At 40.4% G+C, this 26254-nt stretch overlaps 1 protein-coding gene across 1 annotated transcript in view; it reads right to left on the bottom strand.

Annotated features, from left to right (window-relative positions):
- The window catches only part of PRRC2C (proline-rich coiled-coil 2C), a 54922-nt gene that overhangs the window by 11566 nt on the left and 17102 nt on the right, over positions 1-26254 (bottom strand). The window contains 15 exon segments of the mRNA XM_008947310.1: positions 491-627; positions 1223-1335; positions 2021-2224; positions 3157-3361; positions 7461-7562; positions 9267-9356; positions 14487-14738; positions 17454-17642; positions 18598-18683; positions 19168-19501; positions 19940-20094; positions 20692-20900; positions 22059-23794; positions 23796-24390; positions 25154-25367. Of these exon segments, the coding sequence (XP_008945558.1) occupies positions 491-627; positions 1223-1335; positions 2021-2224; positions 3157-3361; positions 7461-7562; positions 9267-9356; positions 14487-14738; positions 17454-17642; positions 18598-18683; positions 19168-19501; positions 19940-20094; positions 20692-20900; positions 22059-23794; positions 23796-24390; positions 25154-25367 (4621 nt within the window).

Raw genomic sequence — 26254 nt, 5'->3', positions numbered from 1 at the left:
GAGAGATACATTTGAGAGATACTGGTCTTGCTGTTACCTTTGGTAGTGAGCAAAACCCTCGTTTATTCTAAAACACACCTTACTATCCCCTGCTATCTGAAATTAATTTTCTGCCACCTATGGGGTCCAAACTAGGATTTCAAAGTGTTTCAAGACTTCAGTGTTGGTTTATTAGGAAATAAAAACCAGGAATTAGAGTTAAAGAGACAGGCTTCTCTTTTTCTATATGAAAGACAGATGTTTTCAGCATTTTAGCTTTGTTTCTTAAATACACTATTATGCATAATTTTTGAACCTACAACTTCACAATTACATCTGTACACATAGACTAGCCAGACTACCCACATACAGAGTTCTCAGCCACACATATTTTGGGGGAGACAGGAAGACAAGGCAGTTGCTGAGTACAGAACACAAGTCTGCAAGGGAAGCAAGTTCTATCAATTCTGCCACTCAAAAAACCCCACAGAAACATGCATACACTACCTACCTATAAGGTTGTAAAGAGGAGTTGAACAACTCTTGAGCTTGTGAAACAGGTGGTGCTGCTCCTAAACTTAGCTGGGCTTGATGCTGTCCTTGCAAAGGTGCATAGATGGGGATAGGGATCTGCTGAACTGAAGCAGGCTGCATAAAGAAGACACCATTAAATATTCAAGGACGAAAGTCATGTTGAAAAGCTACAGTTACATGTGTGCCAGGATTTGTGGAATGTTATAAAAAGTAAACAAGGAATGTCAAATCCCAAGGCAGCATGCAAGGCTAGTATTGCTCCCATTCAGAAAATTACTTTCTAGTTGAATTTTGCACTTTTCCTTGCAAATAACCAGCAGAAACTGAAGATTCAGGTTTATGTAAAAACAACTGGAGAATATTCTTGTATAGAATCTTGTAATACAGAAGTCAAATAAGCCTGTGCTAACATGGCCACACAAATGCCTCTCATGAATATATTATTTTACATGAAGTATATTTGTGAGTGAAAACTTAATTCTTTCAACTTTCATGACAAATGCTTTCATTCTCAGCAGCAGTAAAGGCCAAACACCACCTGCATGCGCCAGAATGAAATGGCAAGTGCAGGCATGACCTCATTTTTGCAGACTTTAGTCTCACTCTCCCCTGTCCCCATTAGCTCATTAGCAGAACTTTAAAGGCAATATGGACATAGAGGGGAAAAAAAACCAAACAAACCACAAAGATAAAAGAAATCCCCAAATACCTGAGAAAGCCCTGGTTGAAAGCCTTGCTGTTGGGCCAGAGAAGGTGGTGCCAAACGTGCATGTTGGGTATTGAACAGATGACTTGTATCCATATAAAATGCTGGGATTTGAGCTGCAGTACCTCAGGAAAAGCAACAGAGTTAGTACCCTATTCCAAACATCTCCCTACTAGAAATGTTTTTATCCAGAGTTAGAGATGCCACTGTTAGTACTTCCCAGTGTGACAGCTAGCAGAGAGAGTGGGAGAAGAAACAAAGCAGAAGAGCTAGCTGTCTAACCAGCTTTGTTAACTTTTCCAATTCATCCCCAGAATCTGTCAGTCTTGCATATACACCTTCAGTCCCATGCAGTTCTTGGGGGACAAGCAACCGATTTTGGCCAAAACAGTGTTTGAATGAAAGGGAAAGAACAAGCTATACTGCCATGTAATTTAGGTTAACTATATGTAGAGTTTTCTTTAAAGAAAAATGCCATGATTCTAAACTATTGTGGTACTTTATGAAAGAAGCCAAGACTATGTCATTCTTGGCCTTAAACAGTGATTTAAAGTTCTGCAAGAGAAAAATGGTACATCAAGAGGTTCAGACTTTCCTCAAGCTAACGCCACAGTATTATCTTTATACTTACTCTAAACATGCAAATTTCTATCAGCAAGATACAATTACCGAATATTTGCTTACAAAATGCTGTCCATCATTCTGTCTTTACTGCAGATAGAACTAGAGTTGAATTCAACTTTCCAGCTTCAGAATTCAAAAAAAGCAGACATGTGGCTTCTCAGCCACAAACACTATTACCTGCTGCAGACTGAGACACATAGACCTGGGGACTTTGCTGTTGCTGGGCAATGAGGGATGGCATGCAGCTCAGCTGGGAAAAATGACTGGCAGAAGCTAGGCTGCTTGTCTGCAACTGCTGTGGTTTCACTTTACATATATTAGGAGGGTCGGTGGTGCTTGCAGTCTTCGTACTCAGTGAGGAAGTTGTGTATGTTCCAGCTCCTAGGAGGAGAGAAGCAAGTTATACATCATAAAACACCTAAAGGTATTTCAAAGCCTCATCTTTCAGTGGTCGAAGTATTGGGACAGCTCTGCAAGAACAGCAGTGAGGAATGCTGAAATCTAATGCAGCTATGTCCATGAACATAAGATGGACATCGAAGACACTTTTGTTAAGCTCATTACAGGAAGTGCTGCAACCATAATACATTGCCCTTCTTGAGTATAGGAGCCTATAAAAACACTGAAGTAGACATCTGTTAGTTACACAACAACACACTGCAACATATGGGGGTTGTGCCTCTCATGGTTGAGAGTCAGGTTCCAAGTAAAGGTCTTTTTCAAGCACTTTCACTGAGATTTGGGCATACATTTTGATACTCCAAGGTGTGAGGATTTAAGCACACATCTTTTGTTTGTTGCAAAGAACTAAGGTGGGGGAACCAGCACTGTTTGTGAAGAGCAGCTGGACATTTGCTCTACCTAGTGCAAATGGGTTTTGGTATGAGCTTTAAGTTGAAGCTTTAAGTCCAAAAGCAAGAGCACAAATCAAAGTAAGATTGAAATTAGCTGAGTATCAGAACTACTATCTGCCTCAAAATCTACTTGCTTGCCTTCATTCAGCTGAATAAAAAGAAACCCATAAGGCAGCCAACAGGAGAAGTTTAGCTCCTCTTTCAAGTTCATATAAGAAGCACAAGCAGAGAGATGTCACTTTAATATTCTTTTCAGCTGACTGAAGTGAAACAAGTGAAATATCTCCTTGTTAATTAAAAGATAATTTAATGGAAAGCTGCTGTTCAGATCCAACATTTCACATCAGCATAAAACTTGTTAGCATTGCATTAAACATATTTCCAAAAGGAATCTAGTATCTTGAAAAACATAACTAAGGAACAATACAACCTTGACACTACAATCTTGACATCTAGTACCTGATAGCGAAGTTGTCGGTGTAACGGAGGCCACAGGAATAGGAGGCATTGATGCACTAGAGAAAGAGCTGTAAGTACCACTGCTTGGCCCAGTGCTGCTGCTGCTGCTGCTGCCACCAGCAATGGGAGATGCAGTTGAGGTCACTGGTGAACTCTTCTCCCCCATGGTTGGGGAATTCTCCCACGCTTTGCGTGCAGACTCCATCTATTAAAAAGAAAACAAGTTTCCTCATCTATCAGGAAGTTTGAACTAGTCAAACAGTTTTCCTCTTTTAACAGTTCTTTTAAGTTCAAAAGGCAATTCAGGCTTCATGCGAGCCTCTTAAAAAGATCAACATAATCGTGCAACTCCATTCATGCAAAAAGCATACAGCCTTAAGCTGGAGCTTCTGATCTGTTCCAACTGCACACGTGCACGGTTCATCATCTTAACATTCAATGCTCAAGAGAGAATTTGCTCACGCTAATTTGGCTTGGTTTTGTTTGTGATGAAGAGCAAAAGACACAGTGAGTGAGCAAAAGAAAGGTAAAAACCCCTCTAAATATTTCCATGAAGTCCTTTACTTACAAGTTATTTGGGCCATTTAAATGAAACAGCCCTTTGCTCTCTTGGTAAATAATCTGAATTGAGCGATGATCAAAAATATCTAACGCTCACTTCAGTAAACATGAGAGTAGTCAAGGTTTCCAAAGCAACTGCTGTTCAAGAAGCAACCACGAGCTGCAACAGCTTGTGCACAGTGCTTTACGTTAATGCTAAAAATGCTTCACACTCCCCTGTTCCTGCAATAATTATGAGTAAGTTTTGCACAGCAAGGAAGATGATGCTTCAATTTAAATATTTTATACACAATTATCTTCCACCAAAAGTGGAAAGAACTCTTGCTTTACTGCACTCAATAACAATCTAACTGTTGCCACACAAGACACACAATGCCAACCTGAACTGAGATGCTTCTGAGGTACTACTGAAAAGGAAATATTAAAGTTCAGGCACACTCATGAATTTAAAGGCTCAAACACACTCCATGGACTTCTCTAGAAATTTCAGCTGTCCCCACTTGAAACAAAGATTTGCAAGAGCTGGATACCACAGGCTGAAATTGCTCATTTGGTGACTAAGTTTCTGAAGGCTACACACTGTCTTTAACAGCATACATAAAAGGGCAAGTACACTCACCAACAAATCTGACCTCACTGCCTGGCTCAACAGAGCCCCCAGCTGGGACCTGCAGTCTCTGAAAGTCATACTTTCTACCTACCCTGTTTTACATGAATTAGGCACAGTCTGAACAGACCAAACACGACTTAGGTTATTTGTCTAGATGCTTCAGAAGTGATACAAAAGCAGAGCACTACTAAAAGAAGTTGGTAACAGGTGATAAATACACAATCATGTGGGAAGTGGCATTCTGTATTCCTCAAGACAGTGAAAGGGGAGGAAAGAAACTTACACACTAAATCATATGATGGTAAGTTGCCTATTTTCATTTTTGAGACCATCTTCCCCTGCCATCATTTTCAAGTTTCCCCTCCACAAAATTTTCCTCCCAACTGGTTCTGATTCTTGCTGTGAATTCAGATTGGGCAAACTGAAAAATTTATTATTAATCTGTTGGAAAGGATTTTGCTTAAGGTAGAATACAGCTAAGACTACAATCTGCTTTCTGAACACCACAGGCTCTGTTAAGACAGGTTAACAGCCTAGTACTGCATTGGTATTAAGAGAAAGTGAAGAAGTACTTGTGAATGAACAGAGAAGTTGCAGAAGCTTTCTACTATGTTCAGTGAGTTTCATGATGTCCTGGAGAAAATACTGATAGCAAAAGCTACAGTCTGCATACTGCATTTTGCCTTCCATTTTCCAATTTGCAATAAAAGGCATGTATGAGAGTCATGATTTTTTTTTTTTTTTTTTTTAACAGCTTTGCTTTTAGAGAGCTCCTTAATCTCTAACTCCCTAAGCCAGAAAAATGATGCAGAAGAGACTGCTCCTCTAGGGGTTCCTGTGCAGCACCATCTACAGACCAGATTATGAAGGGGTAAGAGGCTCAAGCGAGGCTGGGGTGAGTGCCGTAATTTCATTGCTCACTTAGTTCTGGGAAAAGGAGAGCACAAATTGAAAATGATGGTTGCTTGAGACTTCTCCCTCGACCCACTGGGGCCTTCACACTGCAATAACGGACCAGTACATAAGTACGTCAAAATTTAAGTCATCAGAAAAAGAAAGTCAAAAAATGTTAAGATTTTTGACCAGATATCTACACAGGAATTTTAGATGGAACTTCGGAACATGGAATAGGGACAGGCAGCTCAGTTTAAAATTGCTTTGGACTTTCTTTTGCTCAGTTCCTTACCTACAATAGCCCCATCAGCTAAGCGCTTTGGAGGATGTCTGCCTAAAAGGGGTCTTTACCAAAGTTAGTCCAGGGAAATAAGAGATCTCAAAAAAGGCTTCCCATTTGAGCACCTTATACCTATACCCTGGCAGAAAGCTGCCAAGTAGTGTGAGCAGTTGTGGCCAAGTTCCCCTGCTAAGTCTCCTCACAGACAGCTTTCTGTGATAGGGGAAAGAGGAAGTGCAAGGATTATTCCTTTGTGGAGGCAGAGCATGGAGATTTTGTTCTTTTAAAAGAAGGAAGGAAATGCTTTCACCCCTGCTGTTGCAGAAGTATCTTTTAAAAGAAGCAAGGATTATATTGAAGAGAATGACATAAAGAGCAGCTCTGCTCTGTCTGGACCAGAAGGCCTGTTGTGAAAGTGACAGTCTCAGTGCATGCTTCAAAACAAACTTGTTGCCTTCAGCATTTGCCAGAAGCAGGCAAAGCTCCAGTGGCTGGAATACAGAAATAAAAGACAAAGCTGCTTCCAAATGCCTTTCCATTCAGATTGAGGTCAGTGTTCTTCAAGACAGGCTCAAAACATGGACCATCGACATATTTTGTTAGCACACATCCAAGACCTATTATCCACCAAGAAAGCAAATCACCAACAGCAGAACAGCAGAAAAGAACTGCAGGATGAATGACACAAACACTGCCATTTGCTTTGTAACTGAGCAGTGTCACTATCTGCAGCACCACCCTATCGTAGCATTCCCACCTGTGTTACATGTGAACCAAATATCCAGCTGCTAAAGAGTTACAGACTTACTTAAAAAAAAACCCAAAATGCTTGCAGGAATGAGAATGTCAGATTATGGTAGTTTATTACACAAGAATGCAATAGAAAACCAGATTTTTTTCATTTATCCCCCTCCAGCCCTCTCCCCACTTTTGCTGTTTTAAAGCCATGTTACGCTCTTTCCAGGAAATAAAGTGTCAACAAAAGAAAAGCAAAGATTCAACCAGAGATCAATAACTATCATCTCTAGAGAAGAAGAGCAAGCAGCTGTCACACCATGCCAGCGAGACACAAGTCTCACTGGGATTGACAAGCAAGTTTCTCCAAAGTGTTACTTCTGCATTCAATTCTTCTTCAACAAAAAAAGTTCAAACATTACTCCTCCTCAATACTAGAAGTAGCAACAATATTTCCACTGGTTCAGTCCCCTGCAGACATAACAAAGCAGATCTAGGACACCAAAAAAAGAAAAAAAGACCAAAAACTGCTGAAGATACAGTAGCCAAGCTAGAGCCCAACTCTGTTAGTGTGTTATACAATGCATACAATCCAAAACCCAACAAAATGGGAAAACACCATTCAAAATACCCTCCATGCCTCTCTACACTACAGAGCAGAAAACAGCAGAATGTTTATAACACAACAGAACATGTTCTGACCAGCTGATCAAACTACACTTCAAAGACACCAACACACCACCTACATTTCATTATTTAGAACTTTTAGCCATCCAACTCAAAAACACATTATCACTGCACCAAAACCTTACAGCTAAGAGGAAATCAAGCTCGGCTTACCAAGGCACTCCTTACAGCCTTTAACACAAAACCAGGCAACTCACTTTAAGCTAAAAACTCTCAAGAAACATCAGTCAGATTCTGATGGTTTGCCACGAACACTATAGTACCACGCTAAAATGCTAGGATCTTTACTTTCAGGGCAGTGGGAGCCAAGACTGGTTGAGATGTCAAGTGTTAATGCAAAATGGGGTTAGAGATTTATAATTTAAATGCATCCTTTGATAGAGTCTTGTGTTTCAGCCATCCGTTTATATGCAAAAGCAGTTCAGCAGAGGAAACAAAGGAAGGCTCTTAAAAAAAAAAAAGGTTCACCAGCAAGTTCTCCATTAACTTTTTCCCCTGCATGCAAGAAAATGACCCTTAGAGGGATGTGGTACATACCTTGAGGGTGAGGTCGACGGTAGCGGGAGAAACTGGAGTTAGGCTGGAGCTCTGTTGTAGAGTCTCCCTCCTAGGGAGGGGAAGGGTGTGGGGCAGGGGCACCTGAAAGGCAGGCAACACACATCACATTCTAACTACGTCTACTACAAAAGCCCCAAAAAAGCAAAGCTCAAGCTTTAAGTGAGCTACAGTTTCTTCAAGGCTTGAGCATTTGGCAGGGAGGTTTTGATAAAATAAAGTGAAAATTTGGTAGACAGGGAAAGGTCATTCAGCAGGTGCCGAGATGCTTTTCATCTCTCTTTAAGAGGCTGAAGACTAAGGTTCTAAAGTGTCCATGTCTTCTGCATGAACAAATACCAATTTTCTGCTTTGGGATTTAAAGTACCATATTAGTTTACTGGTATGCAGAAATTCTTCCCAAGCCAAGTTTGTCCCCTTTTGTACCAATATAGTACATGGGGCTGCATGACCTTAAATTCTGAGATGCAGTTCCTGAAAAGTGGAAGCTATAAAACTCTGAAGTCATAGGACCATGAGACAAACCAAAAGAGATTTTCCATCCAATAACTGAATTCAGTTATCTTCTCTTTCAAAAGATAAAAGATGTGAAACTTCAGGAATTCAGCTTGACATAATGTTGTTTCTATCTTTGCTCAAGAAAACACTGATGGATTTCCTAGAAGTTTTAAATTAAATGTATCAAAAGATACTGCAGTGGCCAGTCTATTACTCCTAACCACTTCTTCCTCTGTTCAGAGCACAGCTAATGGACCTCCACTGGATAAGATAAGGCTAATCCAAAAGACACAGATACTGAAGTTTTGATCAGGTGATAGCACAGAACCTTTTGTGGCCGGGAGTCACTATTTCCTGTGTTGGAAATCAAAGTCCAACAAGCCACAGGGAAGCATACACTAACTTAAAAGAATTCAGCCTTCTGCACTAACCAAAGGCACAAACCACAACACCACCAGAAAATCCAGCAGAAGAGTAACTTCAACTAATATTGCTTCAAAATTGTATTCAAGGATGCTGCAGTAAGATGAAAAGCATATCTTAGACAGAATTCACGATACATCTTCATTAAAATGTGAGATCCTACTGTATGACTCTTCCCCCAATCAACAAGTGACTCAACTCTTAAGCCAATTCTATTTCTGCTACTCAAACAACAAATATCACAAGATCCAAGCTCCCTGACATCTCAGCACAATCAAGACAAATTTGATTTCACTACAAGTCACAACCCAGCTGGTCCTCTCAATCGCTCCACCACACTCACACAGTCAGGAATCGCTTGGTTTATGAAGTCTGCAAATATCTCTGTAGCAACTGAACTACTGAAAGACTGCTGTTTCCAGAAACCATTAAGCTCCTCCCTTTACATGCAGTTGCTGAGATTTCAGGCTATGTTTCAAAATTGCTTTGTTTGTAAAAGCTTTACCTCAGTCATATACAGAACTTTGCTACTGGTATCAGGTTCAAGTCCTAATCACTGCTAAGAGCACACTCCCTCATTATGCCTATTTTTGCATTTTTAGAATCATCTCTAGAAACATCTTTGCCACTTTCTGTGATTGTCAGCAAACTGTGTTTGTTCAAAATGCAAAAAAATACCTAAGAGTTCCAGAACAGACACTAATCAAACCAAACAGCCTTCAAAGTAAGATACCGCATAACACACAGCCAGTTAATGTGAAAGAAACCCTAGCAATTTGTTTACTGAAGGCAGTATTTTGTGCTTTAAAGAAGTGTGAAAATAATTTCTTGTCTTGAAAGTCAAGATGATCACTGCAATAAACTTACGTTCGTCACCAAAGTCTCCTCCATTTTTGTAGTGCTAGTAGCCACTGTGTTAGGATGAGAAGAAGGTGTAGTGTAGTCTGTTACAGACTCCTGTGAAGAAAAATAATTCCATTAAAATATCTCCCTTACCTAAATTAGATTTAAATTTCTTGGACAGATGTCAGCCTTTCCATAGGAGTTCACCAAGCAATAGAAGATTAGAATTTCACCCCATTTTTTTTTTTAGAAGGCACATCCAGCAATCCTTATTGCTGAACTGCTGCTGAGGTCAGAAGAATTCTTGCGAGATTACAGTTTGCCTCACGACCTCACAACATCCATATGGAGACAAGTCAAAACACAATCTGTAAAGCAAGAAGGTACAAGGCAATGTACTGCCTAGGGGCTAGACGTTAAACAGTGGTGGCGTAACCAGTTATGTTTTGTCACTCTAGATGCTTTAGCCACCTGTGTATGTACTTTTAGCCCATTTAAAAATAAGATATATTAGCTGAAAGCTTTCTGTAGCTTTAGACACAAATTTCTTGGATGAATCTAGAAGTAGAGCCTTCCAAATTAAAAAGAACTCAGAAGCATGGCTGCAATTTGCGAAACAATTTTCTTTCCTTTAATCCTTGTCTCTGAAAGTGACAAGACTCAGTTTCTCTGGATGGTGAAGTCTACCTCATTTCTGCACTGGGCAGTGATTTCAAGGACGAAAAGGATTGAAGTTTCCAGTCTACCCAGAGGCTTTCTTTGAAGCTTATTTATCACAGTTAAGTGGACCTTAACATGCTCAAAGAACAAGGTCCACTTTCATGGACCCAGCTGTAGCCAGTGACCACTGCAGTTGAGGGTAGAAACTGCCTGATGAAAGTGTCTCACTGATAACACTGACAGCTCTGCAGAGAATGACCTACAATGAACAAAAAAGGTACCGGCACATCTGTGAAGCCATGCTGAGAACTTTAGTTCTGCCTCTGGATATATACCAGCTGTATTCTGGATATGCTAAGAGGTGTTACCAGAACCTGACCCAGGGACTTTGTCAGATACAGTGTAACCCTGAATTAGCCGAGATCCGCTCTAGTAAGCACTGCACACTCCAGGGTTTTACATGTCTGAAGCCCAGAAAAGTTCGCATCATTTCTACCAAACCCCAACAAGAAACTAAAGCACAAATTAGCAGCAGGACTGTTGTTGAGTGCCTGGACTTGCCAACATAATGACTCTGAAGGCACAAACCACATAATGCTTGTTTAGTTGCATCCAACCAGTATGATAAGCTATTAAAAAAAGCATACTCAAATTACTCCCCAAGCCTATAGCCATGTCTCCTAAAAAAGCAATTAAAGCATCAAGATACTAACTGGCTAATAAGAAAGAATCTTCATTAAAAAGGTGAGCTCATTTTAATAACAGACTAGGACAATGTAAACCCTGAAAGGGTGAGAGAGGATGCAATATGCACACAGATTTTTGTATTTAGGAAGGAAACAGAGAGCTACTTTCTCCATTTAGTTATTTCCTTTATTTGTGAAACTGTTAAAACACAAGCTATACAATGTTGCCCACAATCTGAACTACCAAACTGCACATTTATATTTGGTTCCAAAAGGCAGCTTTAATTTGGATAGAACAAGGCAAGCACATGAGGCTGCTTTAAGCACAAGGTCCTTCTAATTAAGTTATGAACTGACTTCTTGGTTTTTTAGACACTTTACTGCATAAGAAAGAGGAAGTTTCTAATATAACCTTAATATTCCTTCAAGGTTTGGATGCAAATTTTACAGGGTCTCAGCACTAAAATCCCTTACAAAGGAAATCAGATCAAAACTATCTAACTTTCTCACTTTGGAAATTTACAGCATAAAAATACATTTTCTTTGCCACTAAAAACAAACCACCACATCGACTCTTGTGCCCTAAGAAGTATATGTGCAATACTGAACCATCCTACAAGGATGAGTTATGTGTTGAACACACAGATAAAACAACATTTTAGCCATAAGAACACCACTCCATAAACTGCAGGTTAACCACCATCCTTCACTTACTTTTATGTTAAATCTAGGAATCTGTTAGCTATGGCTTATCACCATAAGCTTCAGTAATTTAATTACAATGATTCTCCTGTACAACTGTTTTAGTGAAGAAAACTAATTACTTTATTATAAACTAGTAGCAGTAGTAATAGCAAAAGCAAAAAGCTGTACATGCTTTAAAAAAGTAATTTACAAGTTATTTATACCTAAAGAAAAAGAACAGGCAAATTTTTTATGACTCTGCCCAAAAAGAAGAGATCACAAAACCTGAAATAGCTTTATGAACAAAAGCACAAGGCAGACCTCAGAGCTGACCTTGCTATAAAAGGATCAGGGTACTAGATGAGATTAAATAGCTATTTGATTTGCTCTTGATTTATGTAAATCACTTGAACCAGAGAGCTTGTCAGATACTCAACATTTATTCTAAAATACAGCCTGTGTCCTTTTTGACCACCACCTCTGTAAGACAGCTGTTACCAGCTAACTGTGTGAACACTTCATTGCAGTGTTCACAAAAACCAGGTGTTGATAATTCCTGTGATTTGAAATCTTCAAAACTTTAGTGATGGCAGAGTGGGGACAGGCAAGGGTGAAGGAGTTTTACCCAATTCAGAGACTGACACACATCAGATTACCTTTACTCCAAAAATACTGCAACATCCAAGAGTTGTACAGCTGTAATTGCTTCAGAGCATCATGTTTATATTCTAAACTTAAACATCTCACCAGTATGAGTTCATATCTTTACAGTTTAAGGTAAAAATCTTGTACGATTAAACACCTGCTCTTATTAGATGTTGATTTTGGGATGGATGGGGTACACTCACAAAGCTTCTGCTTCTGAAGGAGGACAGCTGGCTTGGCAATCAGACATGTGAATCACCAAATACACGAAAGATTGTGCCTTCCTGGAAGTTGAGAAGTAGTCTGACAAGGATGTTAAAAGAGTATCAAAAGAGAAATCCTTTAGGTTTGCTAAAACTTCTAACACATAACACTGAAATGACAGATTAAAGATATCATAACTTTCTCCCTCAGTGAGCAATGGGAAGAGTACAAAGACCACAAAGCAGTTGTGATACAAATTGGTAGAGGAACTCTACGGCTGGAGCACTATTTGAACCCATTTTAAAAGCCACTTTAAAAAAGCAGCAAGACTGGTTTACTCCCGCGAAATCTAGATGAAGTTTCTTATCCAACAAATCCACAGGTTGCTGGTTGAATTTCCATAGTATTAAATATAAAATATGACCACACCTTCCCTAGAAACAAACCAAAACAACTTACTAATACTCTGGGAACCACTCATGACAAATTGAAAAGCAAACCTGGAACTTTCGGGACAGGAATATTTAGGCCTATTATGAAATGCTTCTATTAGCAACTACTTAATGAGGAAATTACTGGGAATTTTCATATCTAGAACAAACTGTAAGTTTTCCTTTCATTCTGGTCTACACTCCAGAAGACAGAAGATTTATGCTTTAAGACTGTGGTAGTTCAAAGAACCCTGGCAACCAATGTCTAAGGCCAAAAAGGACAGAATCCAGACTTCCCTTCTGAAGATCTCAGACTTAGAAAAGAAAATTCTAGAGAAGAACTCAGGCAGATTTTAGCAGAGCTGCTCAATATATTGAGTTAGCCTGAAGTAAGCAACAAAGACATGTTTCCTATTCTTTTTGTGGCTTGGAAGAAGCATTTCCCTTACCTTGAGCTCTGATCACAGAAGCTTCAAAGACAGCAAGAAATCACATGACATATACAAACAGCCTTTCTACTAAATACTTGAGTGAGCTGATGTTTATGACTCTACACTTCTGATTGTGGATACAAGAAGGGCACTTTACTTGTTTCTGTGTCAGTATGAACTACTCACATCTATTTACACAATGGAGACTGCCAGGAAGGATAAGAAATCCCAGCACTGCATTTTTTTTTTAATGTTTCACTCAAAAATCAAGTTTGCAGCTACCATGTCAGACAAGTATCCTCCTTAACACTTGCTCTGTAACAACACTTCATCGAGATAGCCATCTTCTGCTTGCATGACAGCTTGACAAAAAAATGCCAAAATTGTCGTCTTTTTTTTTTTCTCTTTCAACTTCAGGTGACAAAAATAAGTTGTGAGTGATCTGCATTTCAGACTCTTCAACTATTAAATAAACTTCTGCAGATGATCTGTTTTCCTAAATGGCATCAGAAAATTTCTTAAGACTAAGAAAAGGAAGCTCGAGGCAGCATGCAACAACTTGAATTTAAACTCACAGAACTGCTTTACTAATACCCAAGACGCATTTTCCCTTTACCAAAACAGGTGTAACTTAACTGGTAGCTAGTCAAGCACAGTTTCTTTATATTCAAGAGATGACAACAGCAGTTTTTGCTCAAGACACAAACCTGCCATAGTGAGAGCAGTCCCCACACTGGTCCTTAGCCAAAGAGAGCACCTTTGTGGATGTTTTTCAGCCAGTGCTATCAATGCACCACAGCTAAGAATTGAGCTGTAGAATCCTGACAGCAAGTCATTGTCTCATTTTTGGGCAGTTAGAGGTCAGGGGAATTCTACACAGACAACTTTGATGAGGCCTCAACATCCTGAAGGAGTTCAGCAAGGGATACCTTGACAACATCCAGTCCAACGGGTGCTGACATGCAGACCTTTGCGATAAACTGAACAGGCCTTATCCAGTGCTTCAGCATATTCCTAGTTTTGAGTTTGTTGTTTTCGTTCCCACCCCCTCCCCCCCCAACAGCACTTCATTTACAGCTTGATGTCATCCATGCACTCAACCAATGACTATGCACACTACGTCACTCCAGTGGCTGAAGGTCAAGAACTCATCTTTCACATATCACATAGATGCAAGTTTACACAATCTGCCTATACCAGGCTCCAGGGCCACTCGCCACAGCAAGGCTGAGGACAGTTTTCACATTCATAAGGCAGCACCAAAGGTTAAAACCTTTGAAGCTGATCTCTGTACAAGGAGTATGACAAACGGCATGTCTCCACACCACTTTGGGAGAATCACTTAATTCAAGCAGTACTGAAATGTTCAATATCAGCTCTTCAGTGGGCTCTGCTGTCCAGGTAACTACCACCAGTAGGCAACTACTAAAGTTAGCTGCAGTCAATTACATCACTGTAATCAGATTTCACACACAGCACTCAGTTTGTCAATATTTTTCTTACCTTCGTGTTTGTTCCAAACTCTGGAGCAGACACAGAAATCATCGTTCCTATTTCCGTGCTCAGTTCACTTGCTGCTTTGGTTTCTTTTGTAGTGACAGGTTCTGGACTTCTGACAGAGGTGGGAGATGTCTTCTCCTGTCCCTCAGGCTCTCCCTGTTGGGCATCCTTCACCTTCCTGTTCTTTAAAGAACGTTCTTTCCCAATAGGACCAGGTTTATACTCTTTGTTTTCTACTGGACTCAAGTCTGGAAGCTAAGTCAGCGTTAAATTGTCAGTTAGGTCTTCCCCTCCATATTCCATCTCACAAGATTATTCTAACACACTTAAAATAATTTTGTTTAAATCTTACGAAGCTTTCCTGTAGGGTAAGCAATTTCTAGCAGATAAATCTTTTTGAGACTAAGTTAGCAATATGTACATGAAATGCATTCATTTTGAACACTCACAATCTAAGCCACTGTTTTCAAGCAACACGTTTTGTGTGAAGTGGTAGAGTTCAACTAAAATAAGATCTTGTTAAAGCTTATAGAAGAAAGCCAGCTTGACTCTCCTTACAAGAAAAACATTAAAAAAAGTACAGAAGCCACAAGACTTCATACACATACAGGTTATTTCAATTTTCAGAGAATCAGGATTTTACAGAGCCCCAGGAAACTAGAACAGCAGATTCTACCTTCATTTGAAGGTATCTCAATGTATAGATGTTGGCATCATTTATCCTTAGGAATTGAGACTAAGGGGATAGCCAGAAAACATAAGACACCTACATGCAAGTGTTGCCTTATACTGCAGACACCATGGCTTCAGCACTTGAGCAATTCCTTTTTGTGCAGCTGAATTAAAGCAGAATGAAGGGCCTCAGGGAACCCAATTGCTCTGCTGGTTAAAGAGCCATATGCTTTCTGGCTGAGACAATCCATTTCACTACAGAGCAGCACAAAAATTGTCTAAAGGCAGTCCTTAAAATCATCTTCCTTAAGCTTTCATAGTGGAAAGACTGAAGCTGCTGGTATTGTCTCTAAATACAAGCCAGCTGTTTCAGGAATAGATGAATACTCTTTACAAAATAAAGGCTTCGGGGAGGGTGGAGCTTCTCCAAAGATATGTGGTACCCTGAGGAGACCAGCAGCTTTCAGAGGGGAGGAAGAAGCAACAGTAGAAGCAGATGCCTGAGCTGTGCAATGCAGCAAACCCACCTCACCCCAATTTATTTTTTTTTTTTTGGCTCTAACAGTTTACAGAGGCATAAATTCCTCCAGACACTTTAGGGTCACACTTGGAAAGGTAAACTGCTTTGTTTCAAATATTTCCTCTTACATTGCCCATATTAGTTCAACAATACTAACTTCCAATCCTGAACATAAGTTTGTATTTAGGCTTTGTAGCAAAACAGTATCACCATGGGAGTGTGTAGGAATTGTTTGCTGTTTTTTTTTTTGTCATCAAGACAGTTAAAGGATTACAGCTCTCATTCAGAAGAGCGCACAAAAATGTTAATCTTCAAGGAATTTACCATTTAGTTATACATTTTCTTTCCACAAAATCTACAGGAGTCTTGATAGCTCTTACCAAGCAGAAAAGGAACTTTTTATACCGTGTAAAGAGGACACTGTCTCTCTCTGCCTTTAACTTTGGAGTTCAGTATCTTTAAGTCATTTAATGGGAGCAGTTTTAGGCGTGCTAGTAGTATATCTGAGATACGGCTTCTGAATGTGCTGGGTTACTAAAATTCACCAGCAGTATTAACTAGTGCATATTTCTCTGCAGTATGGGGTTTATATTTTTGCAATAAAATGCACGGAGTGCAGCATATCCACCGAGTGTCTCATGTAGCAGAAGTTAACTTCACTGTATGTGTGACTGCACTTTCAAGACGTCAGCATTTTTTTCAGGAAAAGAAAAAACACACACAAAAAAACCCAGCCACAAAAGCAAAGAAATGTCTGGTCTTCCAGAAAGACAAAAAGGCTTTCATTACACCAGGACCACTGCCAAATCTCAGATATCAAGAGGTACTGAAACAGCTGGTTCTTTAAGCCAGCAGCCAAGTTTCTCAGCTATAACCATCTCTTTCTGGTAGTAAGAAGTTGGTGCTGAGTGCTAGCAACACACAGAAAAGTATGCATTGGAGGCAGAAATAACAGGGAAGCACATTTAATGTGAAAGATCACTTAATGAAATCTAAATGACAGGAGGAGAAAGTATCACTCCTTATGACTGCTGATAACGGAAATAGGAGAAGATGATGATTGAATGGAGCTCCTAGATCTCTAGAGGGCAAGTGACACTTTTTTTAAAAAACTAAGTTTGATTACCTATCCACTCTTATTAGACTACTTGCAAAAAAAAATTATCTAGACATCTGTGCATTTGAATTAGAAACTTCAAATCAGTGGCTCTAACATTTCTGTTTACTCAAAGCACTTTTTTCTGCAACTTAATGTATTACTCATCTCAGTAATCTCGCTACAGAACTAAGGAGAGCACCATGCATCATTTAAAGGGGGGCAAGGCATGCAGGAACAACTACTGAAACTGGACACAGACAGGGCAGAAACAGAATGCCTGCTTCAAAATAGCTCTCAAAGTCTGGGGGAAGTAAGCTAAAGAGAAAACCAAAAACTCCAAACTAAAAACCAAAACCAAGACACTCTACCAGATCTACAGTCTCCCAGTAAAGATATCACAAATCCAACCCTTGCTCTAGCCACTTCCCTTGTTTTAAACAGAACCAATGGACAAGCTCTGCTGGGATACGATGCCGCTTACTTACACTTGCTTCATGAGCTGAATTCCACATCGCCTCTTCAAGAACCAGTTCGTTGATCGTTTTAGGAAATTTAAAAGCATAACAATTGTTATATGTCCAGTCCTAACTGAATGAGTATTCTGTGCCACTATTTGTAACATCTTTTTAGCTGAATTTCTTTAGGTTTAAAAGCTTGTACTGAAGATATGACCTTTTACCTTTTGTGCCTTGATGGGTCCAGCCCGAGGTTGTTTCTGTCTTTGCTCTTTAGGTTCTGGTAGCTTGTCAGTGGACTTCTCGGAAAGCACGGGGCCAACTTCATTGTCACTACCACTGGAAGCTGGGGCTCCAAACTGAATAGTTTCTATACCAAGATCAACTCCACCTTCCTGCCCAGGCTTTGCGCCCTAGTTAAAAGGCAAACATTTAATGTATTTGAAAAGACTTCTAGATCAGTAAAATGCTACCAGTTCAGAAAAGAGCACAAAATATGCTCAGTTGAAAACCCTGAAAGGGTACGTTTACCTTCTGCCAGAAAAAGCATTATTTGTGACTGCAACAGATTTGAAAGAATAAATATATAAATATATACCCTCCCCCTCCTCAAGTTCTTACTGTTCATCCAAGCTCAAAAGGGGAAAAAAAGCAGTGAAGTATGTAACAAGAACAAAATTATAAACTGGTAGAGAAGGGGAAGATGGACAAGTGCAGTATTAAAATGTCCAGCTTCAGCTTCCTAACATTATGAAAGCTCAGAAATTAATGTTCAGTTAAAGAGGAACAATAAGAAATTAAAGATTTCTAGATCTTATGCAGTTAAAATAGCCTCCTACGAGAGTTGTGTCACATTCTTACAGTTTAAAACACTAAAGTCAAGACCAAAGCAGCCCAATAAAACCAAACCACAGGACTTTAAATGTAAAACTTAGGGCTTTGAAAACTCTCTGTGATAAGCAGAGCTAATATAGTTAGATAATATCTACTGCTTTTTGTATCTGTAATTTAAGAAGGGTCATTTAGTTCTTTGGAGACATCCTGGTTTTGCCTACATTACTGAACTGTACACAAATGTTCACATGCAAACTAGGCAATACTTTTACTTTAAAACTGCACTGAATAACAGCTATCAATAGAATCTGTGAATGGCTGAGTTTTTATTAAACAGGTTTTCCCTTGCTGCAACCATAAATGCACTAGCCTGTATCCTGTGTTTCTGTACTGTCTCCTGACTTCACAGAATTCTACACATACTAGCTTATGTTTCTGCACATCTGAATAAATGGATAATCTGTACTCAATCCCAATGAGGCATTATTTGAGTTAAGCTTCACATACAGCTACTCTTCCTGCCTTCATTCTTACCTCTGGAGATGTACTGGAACCAAAAGATGTCAAAGGCTTGTTCCAAGCACTGACTGAAGGTGGCTGAGGTGGGCTAATGGGTCCCACTGACAATTAAAAAAAAACGAGTTAAGGAAAAAATCCAAAACAACCCAATGTTGCCAAATAGATTTGACTAAAGTTATCAATTTAAGAATTAAATTATAATTGTCTTAATTAAATAGGCCTTGGTTAAGAAACTGTTAACTGTTAATAATATGCTAACTACTTAGCTGATTTCAAGTGCAGCAATAGTCATGTTTGGAAACATGAGCAAGCCTGATACAAGCCAAATTCCTGATGGGAATGACAGCTGCTCATTCAGAGTGAAAGAAGAACATAACAATGGAAAATACTGAGTCACATCATACTGCAGAATCCTAACTTCAGAGGTTTTCATAGGTTGCAACACTGCACTTGGGAACACTGCCCTCTATTCCCTGTGCAAAATACATTTGCAGGTACAAATGAGAAGTGAACAGGCATCTGGCAATCAGTGTTCTCTAACTACAGCGACTGCTGCCTGCCCCAAATCCAAAAGCCACTACTTACATTTTTTGGAGATGTCATTTAGAACTGCTGTAGGAGGCACCTTGTTTTCCCATAATTCAGCTCCTAGACCGTTGTGAGCCTGGGTGTTCTGCAGAACTTTGCCTGCCACTGTGTATTCCGTGCTGGCTGCCCCTCCTGAAGCCTGGTTCTGTGGCTGAACAGAAGTCTGCGGCTGACCTGGAGTCTGAGCTGTACACGGAGGCTGCGCCTGAGCTTGAGCCTGCTGTGCAGCTGCGGCTGCTGCCTGCTGCTGCTGCTGCTTTTTGGCAAATCTGGGTGGGAGCTTGGAACTTTGACCTCGGCCTTTTTCGCTTGATCCTTTTTTGGTCCAAACCTGTAAGCAGAAGTCAATTTTATTCTTACAACTGATAGTCTGTATGGACAACCAATTGTACACTGTGTAGCAGCAAAAAGAAAATTGGTAAAGCTGGTATTAAAGTACTTTTCGTTAGGGGTATTTAACCACAGGAACGATATTTCTTATTGGTTTCCCTCTCGGAATCAGCTGATACACAAGCAATAGTACACATCTTTACCAGTGTTCCAAATCTGCAGTCCCAACTCCCTGACAATGCCTAATCTGGAAATACAGAATCCTAAAGTGACTAAGCAAAAATAAGTGCAATTTCCTAATTCTGAACAACTTAGTACAACCACCTAGTTATCTTTATAAGGTGAAACTACAGCTTCTCAGAAAGGCAGATTCTGCACACTTCACATCATTCTCAATACTCTAAGGGACTCTTTTCCACTATATATGCTGGTCCTGTACCTGCACCGTTTGTTCTTCCTTCTTTCTGCGCTCTTCATCTTGCAAGCGTTTTTGCTGCTTCTTAGACACCACTTCTGTGAAACCATCATCATTCAAGTTAGATTGGGAGTCTTCAACTACTGTCACTTCAGGGTGATCATCAATGATCACAACACCTACAGAAAAATGAAAGGTATAGATGCTGCTGTTTTAACAGCTTTAGAGGCAGCGCACCAGGCCAATACCTGCTTTAGACTGGAAGCAGCTTCCCCGCAGGTACAGATGGTGGCCCTGGTTAAAGGTAAGCTTCTGCTTGCCAAGTGCTCTGCTCTTGAGTTTGAAGACATGGAGTTAATCTTTAAGAACCGAAAAAATGGAGGTTCCTGTACCTGACTCTCCAGGAAATAACTAAAAACCCAGAATAATACCACAGCCTTCCTGAATATTAGCTATAAGCTTATCAGCGATAAGCCTTCGCTTATGAAGGTTAAGCAAATTATTAGAGTGGCAGAAAATGGTCTGAATGACAGAGTAAAGGCTAAATGGTAGAACAAAATTATTTTCTATACATAAAAACACACTATGAGATTTGCCACTTTTTAGAGGCACACAAGTTTATTAGATATGACAAAGGTCGCAATACTCAAGCACACAATTATTCTGGCATTTAAAAAAATCACCTTTCCTTTTTTGTAGTTTTTCAAACATCTAGCTCTGTACACAGGAACGCTAGCAGGATTACAAATTCTTGCTAGCATATTATCAGTACATACTTGCGTAATTATTAAGATCAAATTGAGATAAGGCATCCACTTTTTCCTTAGGCTTCTTTGGACCAGCCTTAGGTTCTTCTCTCTTTTTGCCACTCGCATCCTTGGTGCTCTTTTGCCCCGCAGCGGTAACACTTCCATCCTCCTGATGTGAAGAGTTGCTGTTGGTAGGATCGACACCTGGAACAGTTGCTGTCTGCTCTTCAAATGGCCTATATTAGAAAAAAACACTGGGAAAATTAATGACTAGCCACAGACAACACTGAGGAAGTATTCAGTTTAATTCAGGATAGCATTATAGGGCCACAAATATTTAGTATGAAAATTCTTGACAAGCTCTAGGCTTTTACTTTCAGCTCCTCAATGAGCAGAATCTTAACAGAAAAAAGCTATTCTGGGAACATATCAAATGCCTTGTTACTAAAAGAAATCACACTTAAAAAAGTGTGTAATTTTAAGGCAAACTATCACTCAGTCTATGTAATTAGAGACACCAAAACTCAACAAGTATGCACGGTTCAGAATTCCAGTCAAGCCTTCCACGGAAAAATCAAAACAGGAGCCTACAGTATGCAATATGAGCCAATATGAACAAGTTACCATATACTTGCTTCCCAGAAACTCTTGCTAAAAGCTATCTGAAGCTATAAGAAAGCAGAATTGCATAAAAATCACCTTTTGTGACTAGCCAAAGAAACTCTTAATAGTTTTAACTCAGAGGTTAGAGCATTGGCCACAAGTTTTTAATCCCAGGCAAAACCTGAACTTACAATACAGCAACCTACAAGCACAAGAGTCCTAGAATACAGGGTAGGCATCCAATGAAGACATCTTGTCCTGCCTCCCACTTATCAGACTACTGCACTGCAGCTACAAAACAGTGGGTGAATATTAACATTAATTATCAAGCTTCAATCAATTTTAGCACATCAAGAAACAAAACTTATGTCTCAATGGCAAGCATTTCTCACATGGCTTGTCTACATAAGGCAACTGACCCATGAATACAAAAAGTGAAATGCAATGCAGTAACCTACACATTAAGCTGCAAAACTGCTCACATTAACATTTCAACGTGCAACCAAGTCTTGAGAAACACAGCTAGACTCTCAAACTGCACTGCAGGTTTTTTTTTGAAATCAGGCTTTTTTGAACACTATGCTTACATATAAGAACACACTGCTCTTAGCTCCATGTTCCAAGTGTCTGCATATAAACAGAAAAAATAGAAAGTACACAGCCACAGGTACATGTGTTTGTCTTATTCTCTTCTCTAACAGTTATTTAAAATCTAAACTAACTACTACTGATTTTGAGTCAAAAGACGGGACTAAGACCATACATGTTTCCTAACAGAAGCTGTTACTCACCCTCTTTTTCCACTTCTGGGTGGAGGACCACTCCGCCTTTCACTCCTAGGCCCTGAGAAGTTCCTCCCTGGTTTAGCTGGCCCGTTGTTGCCACGTCGGTTTTGGCGGTCTATTCCAGGCCGCTGACTAGAAAAGCTTCTCTTGGCTATTTCCCTTTTTGGTGCTCCAGTGTTTTCTCCTGTCTTTGCAGCCACCTGTGCTGCCACATCTGCCGTTTTCTTCTCATCCCTTTCCCGCCTCTCATTGAAGTCGCTGCTTTCTGAGGCTGTTTCCCACTCTTCATTTGCCTGATCTGAAGAATTCTGGTTGGACAAGTCTGGTGTCTTACTTCCTGACACATCCAGAGCAGTGTTGGAGGGCTCATTAGCTGCATTACTAACAGTAGCACTTGCTGTTGGGCTGGTTACTGCCTCGTTTATCTTTGATGCAGCCTCTCTTTCTTTTAGGCGCCTGAAGCGTGGTGGCTTATCTTGCCTTGGAGGTCGAGCAGGCCTCTGTCTACGTGGCCTCTCTCTATTTGGATCAAACTTTCTCTCAAATTTTGGAGGTCTTTTATCAACTGGAATAGGACCATAATGTTCATTTCTTCTTGGAGGCTCCCCATCTTCTGGTTTAATGATCTCCGTTTGCCTAGGATTCCACTGATTCTCTCTGTAGGCTGGCCTCCTTATTGTAGATGGACGAGGAGGACGCCCAGCTGGATCCCTGCCACCACGTCTATACATTCCCCCTCTGCCTCGTCTAGAAGGCTCTCCTTTAGGAAGAAATCCTGGTTTGGGTTTGTTCTCATCATCTCTTACATATGTTTTTTCTAGGGATCTGTTGTCTACTCTGATGCTGTTTTCAGGTTTGAACGACAGGGGCTTTGGAGGCTTCTTGCCATCAACTCTCTCTTCTCTTTTTGGGTGCTTGCCTTTGATTAGGCTGTCTTTGTCTGAAAGTAGTGTGTCACTTGCGCTTTCATGAACTTCACTGTCAGAATCAGTCTCTGAACCATGCTGTCGCCGCCGTTTTGGGATTACTTCAAAGTCAGAACTCTCGCTACGAGTTTCACTCTCTTCTCTTTGTCTAACAGGCCCTGAAGGCACATGGTCTGATCTAGGCTTAGGATCTCTGTAGTGTGGGTACTCTCTATTGTGGCCTCTACTGCCCCGACCACGTCCTCCGTAGGAACCTCTATAGCTACGACCTCTAGAATAATACTCCCCACGACCTCTGCCTCTGTATCCCTGATCTGGGAACCAGTCTCTATCTCTAGCCTCTTTCCAGTACGTCCTAGGTGGTAAGCCAGGTTCTCTTTTTACTGGTCGGGTTTCTAAGCGTGGTTTCTCCACAACCTCCTTGCTAACTACCTTCTCAGTCTGCTTTTCTTCCTTCACTGCAGTAGCTGGCTGCTGCTGTGCTGCTGGTTGAGCAGGGGGCGGCTGCTGCACTGCAGGGGGAAGCTGTGGAGCAGCAGGCTGGGCAGCAGGTAGGTGATGCTGGACTGGAGGTGTGGGTGGCTGAACCGGAGCTTTAGCTGCAGTCTCAGTTTGACTGCTCTCCTGGCTTGCTGGTGCTGGAGCAGCATCCTGGGTTGTCTTCTTAGCCAGAGGAGCGCTGCTGGAGGGAGATGTCTCTGGCTCAGCCTGAGGCAGTGGCACTTGAGGTGCTTCCTTCTTGTCACCTTTTTCAGACTTGGTAGGTTTTTCGCTAGCTGCCTTCTCTCCTTCTTTCTCCTTCCTCTGCTCACGCTCTTTCCTTCATATCTCTAAGCACAGGCTTTTTAATAGGACCCGATCTTCTCACTGGTCTATCACCACCTTCGTCTCTCCTGCCATAACCAGGCCTAGGACCCCATCTTGTTTCAGACTTAGGTTTAAAAGTTTTTTCAGGTTTTGGTCCTTCTGATGTTCTGTTACTGATAAAAATTTCTTTTTTTGGCTTAATCTCAAGTCTCTCAATAGTCTCCTTTGTCTCAACAGATCTGTTATTTAATTTAGGGATATTTGTTGCTGTCTCATTCCTCTGGTCTTCTGACTTTACTGAGTGACTTGAACCATGGGAAATGCTTCTCTTTAGTGAAGAGTGACTCTCCCCCACAGGCACCAATTCTTCTGGAGAGCTACGTGTAACTTTCTCATTCACTCCTTCAAAATTAACTGCAGTGTTAGATGTGTCAGTCTGGAGAGGTTGTACATCTTCCAAAGGCCTGCTTGGGAACTTTTGTACCTCCACCTCCCCTGAATCTCTGAAAAAGTCTGTCTTTGGATGAGAGTCCAACTGGTTATGTTCTACAGGATAAGCAGTGGCAGGGACAGCAACTCGTTCTTGCTCCAAGTGTGCCTCAGACCTAAGAAGCAAGCAATTAAGAAGAAGGGTGGTGATGGACAATTTTACTCATAAATACAATTTTATTTCTCTGAAGGACTGACATCAGTTCAAGGAAATAAATATTTTTCATAGTGGCTGCTAGTTGTAGAGGTCAGTTTTATTCTACCCTAATTAAGAGTTCAGTGTCAAATGTATCATTAACTTTAGGAATCTATTGTTTTTTATGGCTATACATGCATTTTTAAATGGAGCCTCCAAGTTAGAAAGCCACTATCACAAGTATTACACAGACAGCGTTAGAGCAAAAAGCGTTTTTGAGTACTTTTAAGATATAGAGGAAGCCTTCCTGACCATCCATCATGCAGCAAAGGTCAAAAGTGACCGTCTTGTTTCATTCCACTTGTACTTAACACATCACTTTTGAAACCAAGATAGATCAGACAGAAGCTCCCCAAAACAGGGAGAGCAGATGGAGAACAGGAGTCTTCTAGAAAACTGAAAATTCAAAGTACTACAGCAATCACCACTCATCACATTAGGTTCCTAAACAAAGGTTAAAGTGTCTTCTACACTATGCTACAGAGCAGCCATACCTTTTGTTTTATACAACAGTGCCAAATATGCTGCATCCACCAGCCACAACTCCTTTTAAAGTTTTGTGTGAAGAGCAGCTATAACTCAGTCACTTTAAACTGTGGTTGGCAATGTAAGTTACACAGCCAAGCGTGTAAGTATGCATGGTTCAGAGAAGTAACATGTAGGAGTGCATAACTCAGGCTTACCTCAAGTTGTCAGGCTCTTCTAACACTTTGGGAGGAGAAGTAGACTGCTGAGGTTCTGCATGGGGGTACGGGTCTGACCCCCACATCATGCGGGGCTCTGACAAAGGAACAGTGTGTTCTCTTGCTGAGCGAGCTATATGTTCAAATGAATCCGAGCTAGCGGCTGATCCCTCTATCTGGTCTCTTCTCATCAGTGGTTTGGGAGGCATAATTCCTGCGACAGATTTAAGGTAACAACAGAAACCATTAGCAAAGAAACGTACCTCAAGACCAACAACACATATTGAGAGGTACTGAGAATGCTATTCTCTCTCTCTCTCCTCTAATCTCCTGGTTGAAACCAAATGTCTAGTCACTGCCAGCTGACCTCAGAATGACTGAGCCATATTCACCACAAGCACCCTATGTAATAACAACAGGAAAAGCGGTCTGCTTACTCCTCTAGGGGACAAACCAGGTCTGCAGACCTGTAAACATCTAGATGAAGTTTCTGCTGTAAGATCTGAATGGCAAAAGGCATGATGAGTGTACACACAGGTGGTTTTTCATACTCTATTAAAGATGCTGTGTTCCTCCATTTCTTCTCACATTTTAAAAGAAACGTTACAGTTTTCGCTGCCTTTGCTTAGCTTGCCATTTCCTCTGTTCATTCCTTGCACACATTCAGGATACCCATTCCTTTGCTCATCAGTTGGATAAATCTCCTATGTTATATGCCAGACTTGTATTACTTATGCACAATAGCTTTCCTAACTCCAAGACAGATGGTTATTCCACAAAGTAAGCATATTTTAGTGGCAAGAATCTGAAAACACAAGTTTAGTAAGATTCTAGAGGTGCTAATACTTAATATATAAAATTTTTTCATGTGTTTTTTTTGTTTAAATTGAGAAATCAAGTGCTAACATGTAATGAAACATGGTAAATACACCAACATGTGATAAGAAAGCTGTGATTTGACTTTTTAGTCAAAGATATACATTGACACGTGACTACCATTCCTCCAGTATTACTAAAATCTATTTTATCTCCAACAACAAAATACTGTAGTTTCATTTAAAAAACCCCAAACATACCCAATTTCTGTTACTAAATATAGCA

The sequence above is a fragment of the Merops nubicus genome, unplaced genomic scaffold (genome assembly GCF_000691845.1).
Source record: "Merops nubicus isolate BGI_N331 unplaced genomic scaffold, ASM69184v1 scaffold18859, whole genome shotgun sequence".
Taxonomy (NCBI): Eukaryota; Metazoa; Chordata; class Aves; order Coraciiformes; family Meropidae; genus Merops; species Merops nubicus.
Note: the sequence above shows the minus strand (reverse complement) of the source record. Positions and strands in the feature narration are given on the sequence as shown.